This window comes from Calidris pugnax, unplaced genomic scaffold (assembly GCF_001431845.1).
Source record: "Calidris pugnax isolate Ruff unplaced genomic scaffold, ASM143184v1 scaffold20, whole genome shotgun sequence".
Taxonomy (NCBI): Eukaryota; Metazoa; Chordata; class Aves; order Charadriiformes; family Scolopacidae; genus Calidris; species Calidris pugnax.
Window position 1 is genome coordinate 28920663 of NW_015094510.1, and position 18104 is coordinate 28938766.

General features: G+C 37.4%; 1 protein-coding gene across 2 annotated transcripts in view; it reads left to right on the forward strand.

Moving 5' to 3' along the window:
• CWF19L2 (CWF19-like 2, cell cycle control (S. pombe)) overlaps positions 1–18104 on the forward strand; it is a 74112-nt gene that overhangs the window by 13003 nt on the left and 43005 nt on the right. For both annotated transcript variants that reach the window (XM_014965778.1, XM_014965779.1), the window contains exons 4-10: positions 426–533; positions 2904–3023; positions 4528–4621; positions 5768–5883; positions 7405–8120; positions 11265–11361; positions 14313–14402. In XM_014965778.1, the coding sequence (XP_014821264.1) occupies positions 426–533; positions 2904–3023; positions 4528–4621; positions 5768–5883; positions 7405–8120; positions 11265–11361; positions 14313–14402 (1341 nt within the window). The remainder of the gene's footprint in view (positions 1–425; positions 534–2903; positions 3024–4527; positions 4622–5767; positions 5884–7404; positions 8121–11264; positions 11362–14312; positions 14403–18104) is intronic.

Consider the following 18104-nt stretch of genomic DNA (forward strand, 5'->3'; position numbering starts at 1 on the left):
CATGTACAGTGTTTTACATTTTAGTGTTACTGATTTTACTTTTTCAATGTAGAACTTAGTAATGAATTTAGATTTTTTTATTTTGTTTTGTAATGCCATAAAGCCAGTTGGTTTTGGTTTTATTCTGGCAGTTTTTAACTTCAGTAGCATTATGCTAATAAACTGCCAGTGTGAACTAGTGTTCCAGACTCTGATGTGATCATGAAGTATGGTGGAATGTTTTGATAATGAAGGAACAGTCTCCTGTAGGAATATCAGGATTGTATTTTTATTATCAGTATTTTAAAATAATAAATAGTGCAACGTTAGTAATGCTAATCAACATCAGTTTTGATTGTCAATATACTTGGTAAGTATTGCATTTTATCGACATATAATACTATATTACGCTGTTACTATTTTTCTTTACATTGGACTCCTTTTAGGATTCTTCAGTTGAATGGGTTGAGTCAAACGCGTCACAGTCCGATAGCACAGAAAAGGCTTGGAAGGTCAACAAGCATTCAGATGCTGTGAAAGAACCCTCCTTGCAGGTGAGCAGTCTGATAACTACTCCAGAAATAAATTCAGCATGACCAGATGTGAAACGTGCTTAGGTTTCCTGACAACTCTTTCGCAATGTGTTCAACAAAACCTATTTTACAGACAAATGTCTTTGCGTAGCTGGGTAAATGTTACATTTCATTCATTGGAAGACTTCTCTACCTAGTAGTGGCTTAGTACTCAAGGCACTATGCTTAATTTTGTCTAGCACCAATTCCTTTTATCATGTTTTGAGGCTCTAGCAACTGGGCTTGATTTTCTTGAAGAGGTCAACTTAAAGATCTTGACTAGACATGGTATTTTTTTCCACGTGATTTTGGTGGCTGTTCTACAGTTGAATGAATTTTTGCTTCTGTGGTGCTTAAACAGATATAAGGAGGAGAGATGCAGAAGTTTGCAGTAATAATATTTAAGGAGTCAATGCCTCTTTCAATCTTCCTAGGTGAATTCTGTGCCCAGTAAGCAGTGTCTGCTCTGGAAAATCGAGTCATCCTGAAATGAACTGCTCTGATTTCAGTACCATAAATGTAGTCACATATCACAACATCTTCAGTTGTGTGAAAATGATGATTTTTAATTTAGTGTCTAATTCTGCTCCTGAAAAAAGTCTCTGTTTCTCATTCTGAATTTGTACACCTTGTTAAGAGAAATGAAAAGGATCTCTGAATTATGTCTGTCTTCTTGGAGAAGTGTAAAGTAATGAAATATAAATCCTTATGTATGTCATGATAATTTATACTGCAATACCATTTTTTCCCAAGTATTTATTGTATAATGTGAACCCTGGGCTTGTCTATTTTGGATGAAGAGTGTGTTTTTGAAAGGAATTTCCTGTTCATCCCTATTTTTTGTATTTTGGTTCACATGATGAAGAAGTCTTGGTGCATGTAAATCCATTTCCTGTTGGAATAAACCAAGTTAGAATGTATGTTCTCAATGTGCAGCTAAGGTGCTCCATGGGGCTAGCCTCAGACTAGTCCAGAGTGCTTACTTAAAAAAACACAAAACAAAGGACAAAAAGAAAAAAACAAACACAATCCCCAAACATGCAGGTCTGAAACCTGTATAGAAGACAGTCAGGCTCTGACAGTGGTGCCTCGTGACAGGACCAGAGACAGTGCGCACAGACGGAAACACGGGAGTTTCTGTCTGAACATCAGGAAACAGTGTTTTACTGTGAGGGTGACCAGGCAGTGGCACAGGTTACTTGCAGAGGTTGAGGAATCTCCATCCTTGGATATATTTACAAACTGTCTGGACCAGGTCCTGGGCAACTGGCTCTAGGTTGCCCTGCTTGAGCAGGGCGGTTGGACCAGATGACCTCTAGAGCTCCCATGCACATCCACTTCTCCCAAGGTCCCACGCACATCCCACTTCCATGTTACTTGCTGGTTTGGCCATAGATACTGTCCAATCAGTTGAAGATAGGTTATTTTTCAGTTCCTTCTCTCTCTTGGAGAAGATCCGAGAAGTGGAATGTTGTGTTTCTCCTCTGAAACTCTCTGATGTGTGGCCTCGTGTAATTTTTAAATAACAGAGAAAGTGTGACATATAGCATCTCTTCAGACTGACAACTCAGACTTGAACCCTACTGAAGATATGAAGACTCTTCTGCAAGGATATGTTTCAAAATTAGATGAAATCTTGTCATTTTGGTTGTATGCTATCCCCAGAAATGTTCCAAATGCTTGTGTTTGCAGAGTAGTTGTTTATAGTCTGTGTGTCACCGCTTTCTTTTGAGGCTTCATGTTTTGTATGCATAAAGGTAGTAGGTATATCTAGGCTTTTTATATGCTGCTTTTCTTTAGAGAGTAGTCCTCATTTGTGAAATGTCCTTGGCCTGGCTTAAGTGTTGTATGTGCTGTGTTATTATGGGTACAGCACACAGAATGTAGATGTTTAGATGTTTAACTGTTTAATTTGAGGGTGCAGTTAGTGCCTGGATATGAGCTCTGTTCAGTTAGATTGCAGATTGTATATGCTAAAAGAGATGTAAGAGACCACAAAGTCAGAATTAGCCAGATGAAAAGGAATTGGTCTAGGTGTACAGTGTTCTTTTAAGTGAATAACAAGCTGTCCAGATGGTTCGCATGTTTACTAGTGTCTTAAGTACATTGTGAAGAGGTATTTGAAATTACAGAAAGACATCTATGAAATTTATTTGTGTGAGTATTAAAAACTTGAAAGATTGGGGTTCTTCAAATCGTACTTGCTTTTCATTGAAGTATTTCATACGTGTTCGTAAAACCTATACTTTTTATTGTAAGTAATATTCGTCAGTAGGTGCTCTGGTTTGATTTGTACCTACGCCATGGTTTTGTTGGAAGCATGAACACTGATTCTTTGTGTTTATTTTAAAGAGAGAAGAATGGATGAATTTAGACTTCATGTCATTGAAAACCACGTCAGCAGCAGCTGTCAAAGGTGAAAGACACAAAGAAAAAATGTTGGAACGACAGAAAGCTCAAGAAATTGAGCAGGTAGGAGGAATTAATTAATTAATTTTTTCTGCATCTTACTAAATTTTGTGTGATGAATGAACAAATGAATTGGTTCAAATACATAAGTCTTTTTACAGTTTTTAAACTAATGCCTGATGTGCCACGTGATAGTGATTTTAATTAAATTAATTAGTTATTTGTTCTGTTTGGGATGGGAAGGGTTCTTTTGTGGAGAAAAGCCTTTAAACTATCTTCTAAGTATGGAGAAAGCCAGTTTTGTTAGTATTAAGTTCTGAAGTATTTGAAGTGCTTCTGAAGTGTTTTACTTAATACCAGTGACAGTCTGGCCTTCTTCCCTGTGGTGTGCATGAACGGAGCACCATTGTATTGTCTGATAAAAGCTTTCCTAAGTTTCTGTCTTAAAGCATAGGGTGCTGTGGCTTGTTTTTTCCTGAAGAAAGAATTCAAAGCACTTGCTCTGCCTTTCATGCTACAGTTGTCCATGAGCACGTTGGGTGGATTGGGGTCCGGCTGGGGAAGGGTTTGCTGTCATTAAATTAGGTCTGTTTACATGCAGTTGCTGGCTACTTCATTTGGTCATTCAGCTCCTTAAATGCAATGTAGTCTGATCTGAAAACATAATTGCTGATCACTATCTAATATTTACTTGTCCTCATATCTCACAGTAGGCCATTTGTAGCTGTTAGGTTTTCCAGTTAGTTGTGTTGTGGCTCAGAACCAGATTGACCTGGAGCGCTCTTCTTGTGTAGTATGCAGCACTTCATCATTGTCTTTTGAGAAGGGATTAATATTTTTTTTTCCTCACATAATTTTTTGCTGAACATTTTTTCTGAGCTGTTGAAGAACCCTTTAATGTGAAGATCTTAAATCGCCAGAATATCAACATGTATTACACGGTTAATGACCATTTATATGTATTCTTGATCCTAGAAGAATACCGTTTTTGTAGACTCTCCCACCAAACCACTTTCTCTCCATACAGTTTTATACTTTTGTGTTTTCTCTACCAGAATGTTTGTCCTTTCTTTGGTGCCCAAACCAGTGTGTTAAACAGCATGCCAGTAGTAGTGATGAGTTGATCATATAATATAGACAAATTCAAAATTTTGACAGTTCTGGAATGCCTAATCAGCCCTTTTCTCCAGTGGACTTCATTGCCTGCTTCCAGAGAAGTCAGTAGACAGAATCACAGTAAGTGATCTAGTTTGAGGGTGATAAGCAGTAACTTGAGGTAAAACTAAGAGCCCCCATAACAGCAGGGCTTCAGACAGAAGTGCATATTACTGCTACACAGGCAATGAAGTCGAACAGTAAAACTGCTTCTGTGTAATAAGGATGCCAACTAAGTGCGCTTTTGAGAGCTTTGACTCAGGATGGAGTAATGTTTATTTCTACCTGTCTTTAGATAGCATGAGTTATGAGTAAGCTGTTCTATTCCCATGCAAGTCTCCAAAAATTTATCAAATCTTTGAGAAAACACAAACCATATGCTATGCACACATTAAAATTATTTCTGTTTTAGGCGATGCTGTCTGAGAGAGAACTCAATCCCTATTGGAAAGATGGTGGTACAGGTTTGCCACCAGAAAAGGATGAAGCAGCTTCAATTAAGAAAGGTAAATAGCAACTTTTAGTAATAATCTTAAATTTCTCTCTCCAGTCTCTGGTCTCTGTGTTGCTAACAAGTTACTACTAACGTTGACGTAAAGAGATTATGAATAACATATAATAATGCAAAAATGAGATGAAAATTCACTAGTGAACATTGGGTTAATATCATAGGATGTTGTTTTGTAGAATTTCTCTTCACTGATTTTCAATCTTGAGTGTTTTGACCTTCAATATCTTTACAGAAATTCTCCATTTTGAACTAATTAGAGGAAAGCATGATTTAACCAAGACAAGATAAATTGTTGTCATCTCATTTGCTTCCTTTCATTCCATTACACAAATTATAGTTTTAAAATATTCAACCACAGAAGTCTGAGTCACATTAAAATGAAGTACATTACAGATGTAGTTTGTGAAAAATATTATTTCTGTAACCTTTTCCCTTCTTTCCTTACCCCAGGGTTATCCTGTCTATTTCCTGCAAGAGCAGTTAGAAAAACGTTTTTCCTAATGTCATGAAACGTTTATTATGTGATAAGAAGGGTCCTTGTATTCTGTCAGCAGGGAACAGCAGGGTCCCTGACTTTTCTCTTTGGGAGCCTTTCCCTGTGGACAGTCTGTCCTGCAAACCATTAGCCTCATGCCCACTTTCAGGAGTCACAGAGATCAATCAGTGAGCTCTAAGAGGTGACAGGCATCAGTGAGTATGTGTCCTGAATGTTAAGACCTCTGCTGTCTTCTCAAATGGAAAGCAATGGGTTACTCATTAATTTTCTGAGAAGGGGAATGCACTTGATTATATGTAAGGAGTATGCCAAAGGATGGACACAGAAAGTGGAAACAATAAGAAGGTTCTTTAATTTCATAAAAAACCCCCACAACATCTCATATGCCACTCCTGTCTTGGAAACTGCTTGTTGTGCTCTATGATAAAATGGAGAAGCTTAATTAAATCAGTGGTATTACTGACGTATATTCAGGATTGACTTATAAAAACACGTAACTGTATTATTATATTCTTTCTATATTTTGCACCCCTTCAACTTTTACATTAAGTTTAGGTGAAGATTTAATGTCACATACAGAGTAATGTTACATAGGAATAACTACTGAGATATAAAACGATGACCTCTCATTGTTTTCTGCTTCAGTTACAGTGGTAGAAGATGCTGGATTAAGTTGGTTACGAAAGTCATACCAAAGGATGAAGGAGCAGGCTGAGAGAGAGAAACGAAATCTTGAGGAAATTGTAGCTGAGAGATACGGGGTAAGGATCTTCAATTACATTTTTTTTTCCATACTAATAGATCCTTGGAAAAGGTTACTTCATGTAAAGGCACAAAATATGTAGTGTAAGACATAAGGAAGGAAGCAGGAGAAAAACAGCCTCTGAAGCTTCTCTCAAGTGGTGAAGAGTTTAAAGCTACCCAGTCTTTTATATCTTTTTGTTAAATATTTTCTAATACATGGGTTCCTATAGCAAATTTAAGATACTTATCTTCTGCATCAGGAGGTTCAAGTGATCCCAGTTACAAAGTACCTGAGTTCTTCCAAAATTATGATCTGTACTAGAAAATATATTTCGTTCTCCTGCACGTAGCAGATAATAATGCATGATGAGGATAATAATAATGCCAAGATAATTTGGAGAGCTGTGTCAAATTTTACTAAGTATAAATCTTCTGGCCACTTGTGATGTGCTCAGTCCAGTTATATTGAGAAAGCTGCTTGCTTGTGAAGGGTTTAAAAGTCTTCAAAATTTATTTTTAATAAAAGATTCTGCCATAGCAATAGTAACTCTTAAAAGCCTGTCTCTCCTACATATTATATTATTGTTTTAAAAGCATTGGCTAAAGGTGTGGGGTGTTAAATCTTGGCCATAGAGTTACTTCTGAGTTTTCTGTGGGTTTTTGATGAGGTTGGTTTGGTTGTGGAAGTCTCGGATAAGACAGTGTGACTTCATACTGTTGGTTTTGAACTGAACTGTAGTCACTCCTGAGCGATGAAACCAACATGGTCAGCGCTGCTAGAAATCATTCAATGCCACTGATTGTAAAGAATATTATTTTTAATAATCTTTATCAAGAAACTAGAATTGAAACAGCATGAACCACCCTGACTGCAGGATAGTGATTCAAAGATATCCCTGCCTGATTTGCTTCAGTATGTATTTTAAGGAAAAAAACCCAAAGTAATTGGTGGCTTTTAATTCAGCGATAAAGAGAGAAGAGGAACAGTCCACCTTTTGAATAATTGCCTAATTGATAGAGTGTTTGTCCAGAAAGCCAGAGACAGGAGATTCAAAACCCATTTCAAGCTAAAGATTTTGAACCCACTCTTCTGAATTTTTAAGAGTTTAACTAGATTGTAAAATGGTTTAGTGGGAATGTTCATTGGTTCTATAGAAGCTGAGCATCTGGTGAGCATAAATGCAAAACTCGTGAGTGAGAAAGAGGAAGCCTCTCTCCCTGGCTCAAGCCCCTAATCTCCCACTTGCCAGGAGGAGGCAGTTCTGAGGCTCTGGTCCCTGTTCCCAGGAATGCTTTAGCACTTTACTTTAGAGCCATGGGATGAAAGTTAGAAATAGTCCAAAAGAGGAATGAGAAAGTCTTCCCAACAAAACATTTCTTCGTACTGGTCTTCCTTTCCACTGTGTGGCTCGTGCCTTGCCCTTTGCATGGTGAGTCACTTTGAACAGAATGGTGCCTTTCTTGCAATACTTTGTAGAGAGCTTCACAATATTGCGGGATCTTAAAAGCAGTATGACTTTTTTTATTCTGTCTTACAGTCCATGGAGATATTTCAGTCACGATTAGAAGAAGCTGAAAAAGTTGCATCCAGAAAGGAAAATGATTATAGAAGTAGAAGATGGAAGAAAACTGACTATTCAGAAAGCGAGAAAGAGAAGAAAGAACAATATATGAAAAAGGACAGACGAGATGAACATGACAGAAACAGAAGCACGTTTGGGGGCTATCCTAGGGAGAAGTACAGCGGCAGGGGGTGGGCGCAAGAAGACAAAGGGTACAAACGAGATACGTCAAGAGAAGACCAAGAATGTGGACACAGCAGTACGGACTCAGTATTGAGAGGCTACAGCTCCAAAGCAGAAAAACACTCTGATGAAAAACGAAGTCAGGAAAAGAGTTCATCTCTAAGCAACATGAAACACAAATTTCTGAAACCCTCTGAAGATGATGTATCATCTTACAGTGCATCTAGAGACTGTAATTCACAGCAGTCCTCTTCCAAACTGTCGGCTCACGGCTCTTTGAGCAGCCGTTTCCAAAAACCTAGTGAGGATACTGTGCCACGGACCAAAACACACACAAAAGATAACCATGAGAAATTCATGTCTGATCAAAAATCATCAGGTACAAGGGAACAAATTGATGACAATAGTTGGGAAAGAACTCCGAGTGATGAAAAAGAGAAGTCACAACAGGAATACCCAAGTGATATCACTGAGAAGAAACAAAACGACAGTAAAACATCATGCTCTGGGTATTTTACAGACATCTTGTCTTGTATTTACTGTATTTTTCATGGCAAAGTATACTGGAAAATCTACCTTCTTTGTGACAGTATCAGATCTGATTATATCAGATCTCTTTAGTTTTGACAAGGCTCACCTCCCAGCTAGGGGCAGCTACAACAGACCACTGTAAAAGTAATGAACACCCCTACTTGTCCTGTCTCCTCAGCATATTTGAGAATTGCTAATGATAGATTATTTTCTGCTTCTTTCTAATGTTAGTTCACAATGCAGTGAAATTTGCCTCATAAGCAAAAAACCTGCCAAACAGTATCTTAACTGTTACTGAGTTTATAAAAGACAAACTTTAAATGTTAAAAAATGCTGAATGAAAACTGAAATAATTAATAGAGCAGGGATAGGTTTGCCACCTGTGGCACCCATATGCTGAAGTAGTAGTATATGAAAAATAGTAGAAGGTATTGGTTAGAAAAGTGTGTTTTCTGTGGAAAAGAAGAAAGATGAATAGAGTGGGAAGGGAAACGCAAACTAATAAGTGGTAGGAATTTCAGTTTGCCTGACTTGCTTTAGTGAAAGACAATGGAGAGTAGTAAGGAGAGGTGGTCAGAAAGGTAAGTTGTAGACAACTGAGCTGCTGCTTTACTCGAGGCCACCTGTTCTCCAGTGTTACCAGCTTGCTGGTTCTTCCAGTGGCATGACTAGTGTGGTTATTACTGTGAATGCTTTCTTTCAGCCTGTCTGCTTGGGGTGCAGAGGGAGAAATGGAAAACACCTTGGGGCAGCGTAAGCCCTGTTCAGCAGCAGCCAGAGCACTGGTGTGTTGTGTCAGCACCGTTGTTGTCACCAGTTAAGTCCAGGGCACAGCACCGTGTGGGCTGCTGGGAAGAGCATGAACTCCATCCCAGCCAGACCTAGCAGAGCATGTAATTATTGAATAGAAGTTAGTGATACCATGGCCTCATTATTTTTGTCTTAGAAGAAGCAAGTACTCCTGTACAGTCTTTTTTTTAATTATCTTTTAATTGCAAGTACAAACCCTGTACCTTTTAGCTTTTGCTTACCATATGTAGTAAGTGCACTGCTAATTGTAAGTGTACAGAGCTGCAATTTTTGGGAAACTACATTGTGTACGGAAGTGTTTTGCTTATTCAAGTTCAATTAAATTATTATGATAGAAAAGATAATTCTTTTCTTTTCCTTGCAGAAGAAAGCTAAAATTAGAGACTATTTAGCTGATACTTTCTTTTGCATGTGTTTTCTGTTTTAATAGTTAAACCCAATTGTGCATCTTCTTTTGATATTTTAATTTTATTTCTTAGCCAATACAATTACTGAGCTGATTTATTAGTAAAATGGAGATTACTTAGGCCTGGAAAACCACATAATGTCTGCTTATTGCCTTATTTATTTCCAAGTTCTTTTAAGCAGACTCTTGACTCCTAAGCTTCTGTGGGAGACAGGGTATCACCTGTCTTCCTGTTTCCTTCAGTGGGAATTGTCTCTTTTTGTATAATTTTATAGAAAATTCTGACTCTTGGAACATTTCAGTTTTGGATATGTGGGGTAGTTACCTGTTGGGAATAATTTACACGCTGCTACTTTCTTCTTCCTGAAGTTTCAAGTCTTCTAATACATGTACTCTTTTAGTGGTGTTCGCTCAATCACAAAAAGTAAATCTTCATTGATGTGAAGGCTTGGATTAATAGCTGTTGCTTATTTGGTTCCTCATCTCTCACGCTGACAGTGTACCTTTTGAGTTTTATCCCTTTTAAAACACAGAGAGGGTTTTTTCAGCCTATAAATCAAAGTGTTTTGGACGGTTATGACACAGGTTAATTAAAAGTGCTGATTGGATGTCCAAGCAATCTCTCCAGAGGAAAAGGCCATCCAGCTAGTGTTTGCTGGAAATCACACTTAATAATGCGACTGCTTCAGATTTTAATTTGAGACAAGATAAAAGGCAAAACAAAACAATGTCTCTAGTCTCAAAAAGTTCAGACAATGATTAAAATGCTAACACCACTTAAATAAAGTGTAGTAATAAACATCTCTTTCTCCCTTTACTGAAATAGTCTGCATTGTTTCGAAAAATATAGGTTAAGGAGAAGTGAGAAATTCATCTTCGAAGGTGCTGTTTCTGATGAAGTTAATCTAGATGCTTCTGCTGAGGTTTTTTGTTTTGTATTGGGCATCTCCAGAATAGACAAAAGTAGCTTTGGTAATTCTCTCAGGCCTGGGGAGATCTGGCAGTTAAGATCACACTGTCTTTGAAGTTTTCCTGTTCTTCAAATCCTACAGGGTTTAACTATATTGAGTAGTGAGTGAATGCTCTCTCTCTCTTAGCAGGGAACAATGTCATAATCATATTTTTATGTCTCTTGTGTTAGTTATTTTACTTTTAGAGTTGGTTGGTTTTAGTCTTTCCCAGGGTTAGAGAAAAAGAGCCAGACTTGTTTGATGCCTCTTGGCAATAATTCTTAGAGACCTTATTTATTATCATAAGAACTCATGCATCCACCATGCATAATTAATATTAAAATTAAGATAAAATATTATTTATTACTAGCTATAGCTTCCCTAGGGAAACTTCATGTTTTAAAAATTGTCTGGTTAATTTTCCATGGAAACTCTGCCTTATCAGCATTAATGTCTTTAGAAGCAAAGATTGTACTGTGAGCAGGTAAGTCTGGGCATGTAAGTAGTTTTCAGAAATGTAAGGCCACTTGGCGTACGGGAGGAGAAAAACTGAGAAATGGGTGATTTTGTTGGAGCTGAGAAGTAAAAGCATGACCAAAGCCAGAAAAGACTGTTACAGAATGGGTTTAAGTTACTCTTCTGCTCTTCTTTTCCTTGCTTTTTGTCTGCTTATACCTGCTACTGGCTCTTGACTGTTTTTTCATACTGAAAATGTGTTCATAGATAGTGCTTTTCATTTTAATTGTTCTCAAAAGTAAAAGGAAACATACCTCATAAAAATTTTATTCAAGGTTTTTGGTTTCAGAATTCTTGGCAACTTTCTTTATAATATGTTGTCATCAATTATTTTGGCAGTAGGAGCATACGTACCAGTACAGTAGGCATATAATACTTAATTACACATTGTGAAAACTACATTGTTCTGCTATGGGTTTAGTGCTTCTGGTGTTTTACAGACATACAGCAATGGATGAGCCGCCTCGGGTCCTTACTGGAGAGGAGATGAACAGACTGGGAGCGAGGATTGTGAAGGCAGAACTCATGGGAGACATGGTAATGTCTTTGAAAAATTGCCATGATTTACTGCTTTTTTTCTTTAAAGCGCACAGTGATTTAGTTGTTTAAAAGGAAAAAAAATAGGTATTGATTCAAGCAAATAAAGTCCTGCAAAATTTGGTGAGGGAGGATTTAAAGATACTGCTTTTACTGTGACTTCTGCTTTAAATGCAGTGGTTTGTAGACTAGAATAGAGGATTCAGGTCCCGAGGTTTTGTAGGCCAGGCAGCGTATCCAAAACCAGTTGTTTGCCAGGTGCCAACTACAAAGCTCCCAGTCTGTGTTACAAGGAAGTGTCTGGAGCTTTTGTTTTTTCATCAGCTTTGTCACAGGAAGATGCTTTGTGGTCCATAGCTCTGCTGTATCGGTGTAACTTAATAGATTATGATGTGGAAATATAAAACTGAAAGGAACCACACAGGCCGTTACACCCGGCTCTGCAATGAGAACAGCTACGGGACGCGCTGTGGGCAGCTCCCCAAAATCTCTGCCCTGAGTAAGATGAGGTCCATGGAGCTGAGATAAATGGCTGCATTTTTAACAGTTTTAGGAGGCTTGTTTCAAACAGCAACCTAAGGGATCAAGAACTTCACTCTTTTGGAGCACTCTAAACTCTGGAAGTACATATTTTTTTATTTTTTAAATTACATTAAATATGGCTATAATGAGTTAATTGCATGCAGTGATACTGCCTGGAAGTTTCAATTATAACAAGGTCATAGTCTGTTAGTTTTTAAGCTGTATTTTACGAGAGCTTGCCCTGAATGTCTCTCAAGGAACGATTGCTGATTTTTTTTGAAGGATATAATAAAATAACATTTTTTAAGAAGTGAATCCTATCACTATGGGCTTTTGTTTTTATTTTCTTTAAGATTAATATTAATGTAGCTGTTTACCTTGTCTCTTGTGACAGAATATTTGCACCAAAATCTGCATCACTAAGAAATAATAAATGACCCATGTTACGACTTCCAGTGCCAAATTAATACTTCCTGAGAGCCATTGATTCTTTGATTTGTGAGAAGTTTTAGGATGTTTGGCATATGATTTTATTGCTGGATTAGAACATGGAGCTGGTCTTTGTCAAAGCCCCCTTCACATAATTTAAATTTTGATAGGAGAAAGTGTCCATTTTATAAATATTTTATTTTCAAATTACTTTATATTACAGATTCTTTTTCCAGAGACTTTAGACACAGATGTGTGTATGTAGCTTTACAAAATTTGAACAAATACACCTTTTCTAGAAATTCTGTCCATTTAAAATCTTACCAACTTCAAAACTGAATTGAAAGTAACTTCAACTAGTGTATTTTCTACTGAGATATAATGAATGTTAATGATTTAAATAGATGCCTCCATTTTTTAACCTCTAGTTTTCCTGATTAATATACAGAAAATACACTGGTGAGGAAAAAATATGTTTATGGATGTAATTATATGATAAGCTTATGAGGGACTGGTGTTGGTCAGTTAGAATATTAAGTTATTTTCCTACATGAGAAAATGAGTGAAGCTAGCTGTGCACTAATTGCTATAAAGTACTGGGTAGGGGAAAGTTTTCCAAAGACTTTCATGGAGAAGAGCAAAAATTGTAAAACTTTTTTTATTTCTTTTACTCAGCTTCAGTAGCGTTGACCAAATAAAAGTTTGGGCACAAGTGTGGGGTTTTTCTTTTCAGACTGACAGTAGCAGAATAACAGTAATTTCAATAAAAATATACAGTTATTCTGTGAGGAGAGAATGATTCTTGTATTGTTCTGCCGATGCATCTTGATCAAAAGATCATGTAGCAGAAGCCAACATTACAACTTTACTGTTAATTTTGTATTTACATTTTTCTACATATGCATTTTGAATTAGCCTAGTTAAAAAAAAAAACAAACAAACAAACCAAAGCAACAAAACCAAACCACCGTATAAATAATAAGATAGATAATCATTGCCTTGTTGCTCTTTAAATATTTTTTCATGGGCTTTCTCTGATCAGATTGAAAATGTTATTTGTTTAAACAAGTTCATCCCCACACACCAGAACAGATGAGTATGTAACAGCATGTCCTGGTGGCCGGATCTCAAGGTTGATGATGTGGGACAAATGAATTCTGAACCTATTTTTGTTACTGACTTCCTGTTTGGCGTTGATCACATGACCTAATTTTGGGGCTACTCCAGCTTGATTGCTGGAGTCCAATCAATGAAACTGGTAAAGCAGTCACAGTATAAATGGTTGTGTTTCTTACAGGTTGATAGGTGGTCACCTGCCAATTCTTAGTAAACAAGATGTTCTAAAGTACTTGTATTTATTTAATAACAAGATGGATGAGAGAGGAGCATCAAAAATAATTTACACAAGATTGTAAACAGTTCTCCTTTTCCACTTCTGGTTCATTTTAATACCCAAAGTAAGGTCTTAAGTGCCAAAGCTGGGACACTTGGTGTAGAGAGATATGAAACTGCATAGGAAAAATGTCTGAGAGAGATTTCGTTAAAAATATCCCTGGAGATTTCCCATTGTGTGCATGTGTGTGTATGTGTATATATGTAAAAATAAGTAAAAGGATATGTACCATAACCTGGAAATGTTATACACTTCATGTATTCAGGCTTCCTTATTTAACTTCCTATACATAAAGTAGCATTTCTGCTTAGCTACACAGAGCTTTTATTAGTATAATTGGATAATGTTTAAGCATAATTTTTTGATGTTTTTGTGACTATATATGTTTCTGTATTTTAGATACCTCTGTTCTGAACAATTTTTTTAAAATTTTATTTTAAGAATTGTGTGAACTATGTCTACATGTTTTCTTTAGTCTTTTGTATTATTAGAATTTAAAAAAAAAATCAAAACATGAAGACATAGAATGCATAGTTAATTCTGATATAAAGGTCTCTAGAAGTTTAAAATGGTTGAACTTACGGACTACTATCACTTTCTTTTGAAGGAGTTAGCTTCAAAACTTCAAGCAGAACTTGAGAACGCACGCAAATTGATGGAGACTCAAGGGCAGATTCCAGCAAAGTCTGGCAGAGAGGTAAGGGGAACGTGTTCTTCTTTTCTTGGTGTTAACACAATGGTATAATACAGGTAGCAGATGAATTCTAGACAACGTGAAATTTACTTAGGAAAATTACAAGGGGTGACTTTTGAACAGTAACTCATCTAATTAAAATGTACTTTAAATTGTAATTTTGTGGTAAACAAAACTTTCTCCATTGTACTTTAGCAACTTCCACAGGATTTCTTAACTGGGAATATTTTCTCAGCAATGATATATATCTTCCATTAAAAACAAACTGATATGTGTCATGTTGTTGACTGTTTGCTGAGGAGGCCTAGACCTTGTGATCTGGAACCTAGGCTCTCTTGCCTTTCAAGCTCTGCAGGTGATCTTCATCTTGCTTAGCTTGCCAGGATTTGGTGCTGGCAGTTAAGTAACTGATGTCTCTGAAGAAGCTGACACTTCAAATGTTGTTCTTTTTAAAGGGTGGTATTCAAGAAATGTATAGCAATCTTTTTCACCACCAACTTTGATATAGCTACAAGAAAACAGGGTCAATATCTTTATGAGCTCTGTCCTCATGATGGAGAGGAGACTTTTAGGCAAGAACTAATGTTCTTGTCCAATTTGACCCCAATTTGACAGTGAAAATTCAGCTGCAAGTCAGCTGAGTTTGAAAAGCCACTAATATTTTTCTCAAAAAGGCTTCATCTCAGACCTCATACATTGACTAGTATTTCTCCAGTCTCTTGCAACAGACTGAACCCAAAGTTTATGTGTGGCCTCCTGTTGACAACATAGTGACAATCATATTAAAGTATAATTTCACAGGATTTCACAAGCATTTAAGATTACAAAAGCTTTGGATAGGTATACTCTGCTTTGTTGCGGTGCAGTTCTTTGGCATATTTTTTGTCTACATACAAAAAAACCTGAATAAAGCAGTTTGGAGTTATGTAATTACACAGGAAAAAATTCATTCAGATTTTAAAATTTGAAAGCAGAGGACATGTTATGAACAGTCCTCAAAAATCTTGATAAAGACCTGTTCCTTAGAAATTGAGTTATAAATAATAATTTTGGTCAGCCTCAGTTTTAACTGTAGTCTGATTTTTAATTTTTAATTAAAGGATTTTTTTAAACTAACAGCATGTAGCTGTTGTGAAAGTACCAAATATAAATACTGCTTCAATTTTCAGAAAGGAAAAATAATTTAAAAAACCTAAGTGAAGACATATGTAGCATGAGGCTTCTTTTTCTAGCTCTTTCATCCTGAGGGCAATTGATCTCACAGCTTGTGCTTTTACCAAGTGATAGGCTGTTCTGGGACAGGGAGATTCTTCCCTACGTGTAGAAAGACCAAGCTCAGTGATGAAAGAGTTTGGGGATTCAGAAGGATAAACTGACAAAGAAGAAATAGTCTGCATCCTTCTGGCCTGACTTGGGTCCTAATCTCTCTCTGGACTGACATCTGAAAAATGCACGGGTAGTCCCGGAGGAGCCTTACTGAAAAAGAAAGATGTATTATAGACTTGGCTAGTTTGGAAATACCATCTTGCTGTCCTAAAGCCTCAAAGGGATTGACTTAGTCCTTTCTATTCATGAATATGTTCTAAGATAGTTATGATTTTTCTTTTATCTTTTGTGTGCCTGTCCATATTCAATTTTGCCCTCTTGTGTGTGTATTTACTCACGTTGGGTCTGGGGACTTAACAGGGCATATCCACTCCTTGGCCAGCATTCTCTTTGAACATGGTGGAAAAAGTTGTTAATACCCCTAGTCTTCCCTTTCTTCTTCCTCTCCTCATGGAGAGGACTGCTTCAGTGCTGTGATTGGTATAAGCTTCTTTGGAAGATTGAAGGGATTTAAAACCAGGGCTCTTTCCTCTCTGAAGTGTCTTGGATGCAAAATGTGAGTTCCATGTTTGCTTTCTCTGAAGCTTTTGATCAGCTTTGTACATAAGTCTAGATGTAGGAGCTTGGTTTTTACATCTGTTCATCTCAGAATGATTATTTTTATGTTAGAGCCCATCTGTCTTGCAGAAGCGATCTTTAGTTTGTGGGAGCCTGGCCTGTTGACTGTCCTGCTGTTTTGGGCTCTCCATGGTTTGCCAGTGGAGAAATTACAGCTACAACAGGGCTGACGTCTGCCATTCTGCAAATGGCTAGTTCTTGAACTGCATCATGCCAGAACAGTTTCAACTTCTTTACAACTTGATGTAAAGTTGCTCAACTTCTTGGGCTTGCAGTAAGTTTGCAGACTTCACAAACCATGGTGTGTGGTTGAAGTTTACTTGAAGTCACTCAGATTTTAATTTCAGAGCATGAAGGTCTTCCTGTATACGTTGTAGAGACTTGTCTCATCTTTATGAATATGCCTTGCCTGTGCCTGTTTCACAGCTACTTTAGCCTGTATTATGTTGCCAGGGTAGCCTTACTGGTTTTACAGCTTCAAACTGATCCTGGACTACTGGGACACAACCAGAATGTGTTGGGTGCTGCTGTGTCAAGGGCCAGCTGTATCACACGGTGTCCATAAACAACCCAGATGTTCAGAACCCACCTTGTTACACGAGAGCAGCTTATTTATGAAAGTGTATTTGCTATGTGTGCATCAGTCCTGCTGTAATGTTGACCACCCAAGTGACAGCCTCAATCAGTTCAGGCAGCTGTCTTCCAAGTGAGGTCCCTGAAGCGTTTTGTTTCAGGGAGGTCTGTCTCTGGCTCCTTGGAGCAGTGTGGCCAATGCCAGGCTGAAAGGTCCTGAAACCTGGCTTTGCCCTATTTTCCCTTTTTTTTTTGGGAGAACTGGAGAGAGAAATGAGGAAATAACGAAGGCAATTCTGAGTGCATCTCCCTAGGAAGGGTTTTTTATTTTTGATTAATTGAACATGGATCAATTTCCCAATTCAGGTCACTGTGTGACTGAGTGCAGACTCATGCAGGCGGAAGGGGTGTGCATGGGCGGCTGGGGTTTGTACAGAGGACAAGATCAATTCTTCTAACAGCAGTGCTGGATCATTCTGCCTTGAAGTGATCAAGAAACTACAGACTGAAAGCACTGTGAAGTGGTAGTTAAATCCTATTTATTTATTTTAATCCTATTTATCCTATTATTTATTTGTTTGTAATAATTGAGAATAGAGGCCAACCTCGCTTTTATAGTTTGATTTAGACAAGAATTCTACCCCATGCAACCCCCAAATTACAGTTTTGAACTACCATTCAAACTACGAAATGCTGATGTTTGGTGTTTAAAAAACTTACATATCTCAGCTGGTGCATTTCACCAAGCATAAAAGTCCTGGTAAGACCGCTTTACTGCAGGTTTTCCTTTTGGCCAAAGTCATCTGTAGTTTTAAGACCTGCTGTTTTTAGTGCATTTAGACAAGTGCAAGTAGAGATTTGCAGGTGAAAGAAGCCAAAAAACACGAATATATACATCTTTCTGAACCTAGAATAACACGAAAATTGTACAGTATACTGAAGAAGAAAAGTTCTGAGTAAGGCCACTTGTGTAATTTTATAGCCAGAATTTGTCTTGGGAAAGAGGATTGTTGTTTTCTTTCTTTTTTTTCCTTTGTTGTTGGTAGGTAGCGTGCCGTTTCTTTTAAATAAAACGAGCAACCACAACTAATGAAGTTGTATGTTTTCTCTGTATGAAGGTATCCCAGATTAAAATTCAGTACAGGTGAAAACGAGTTTGGATTCTCTTGATATTGGGGGGGGGGGAAG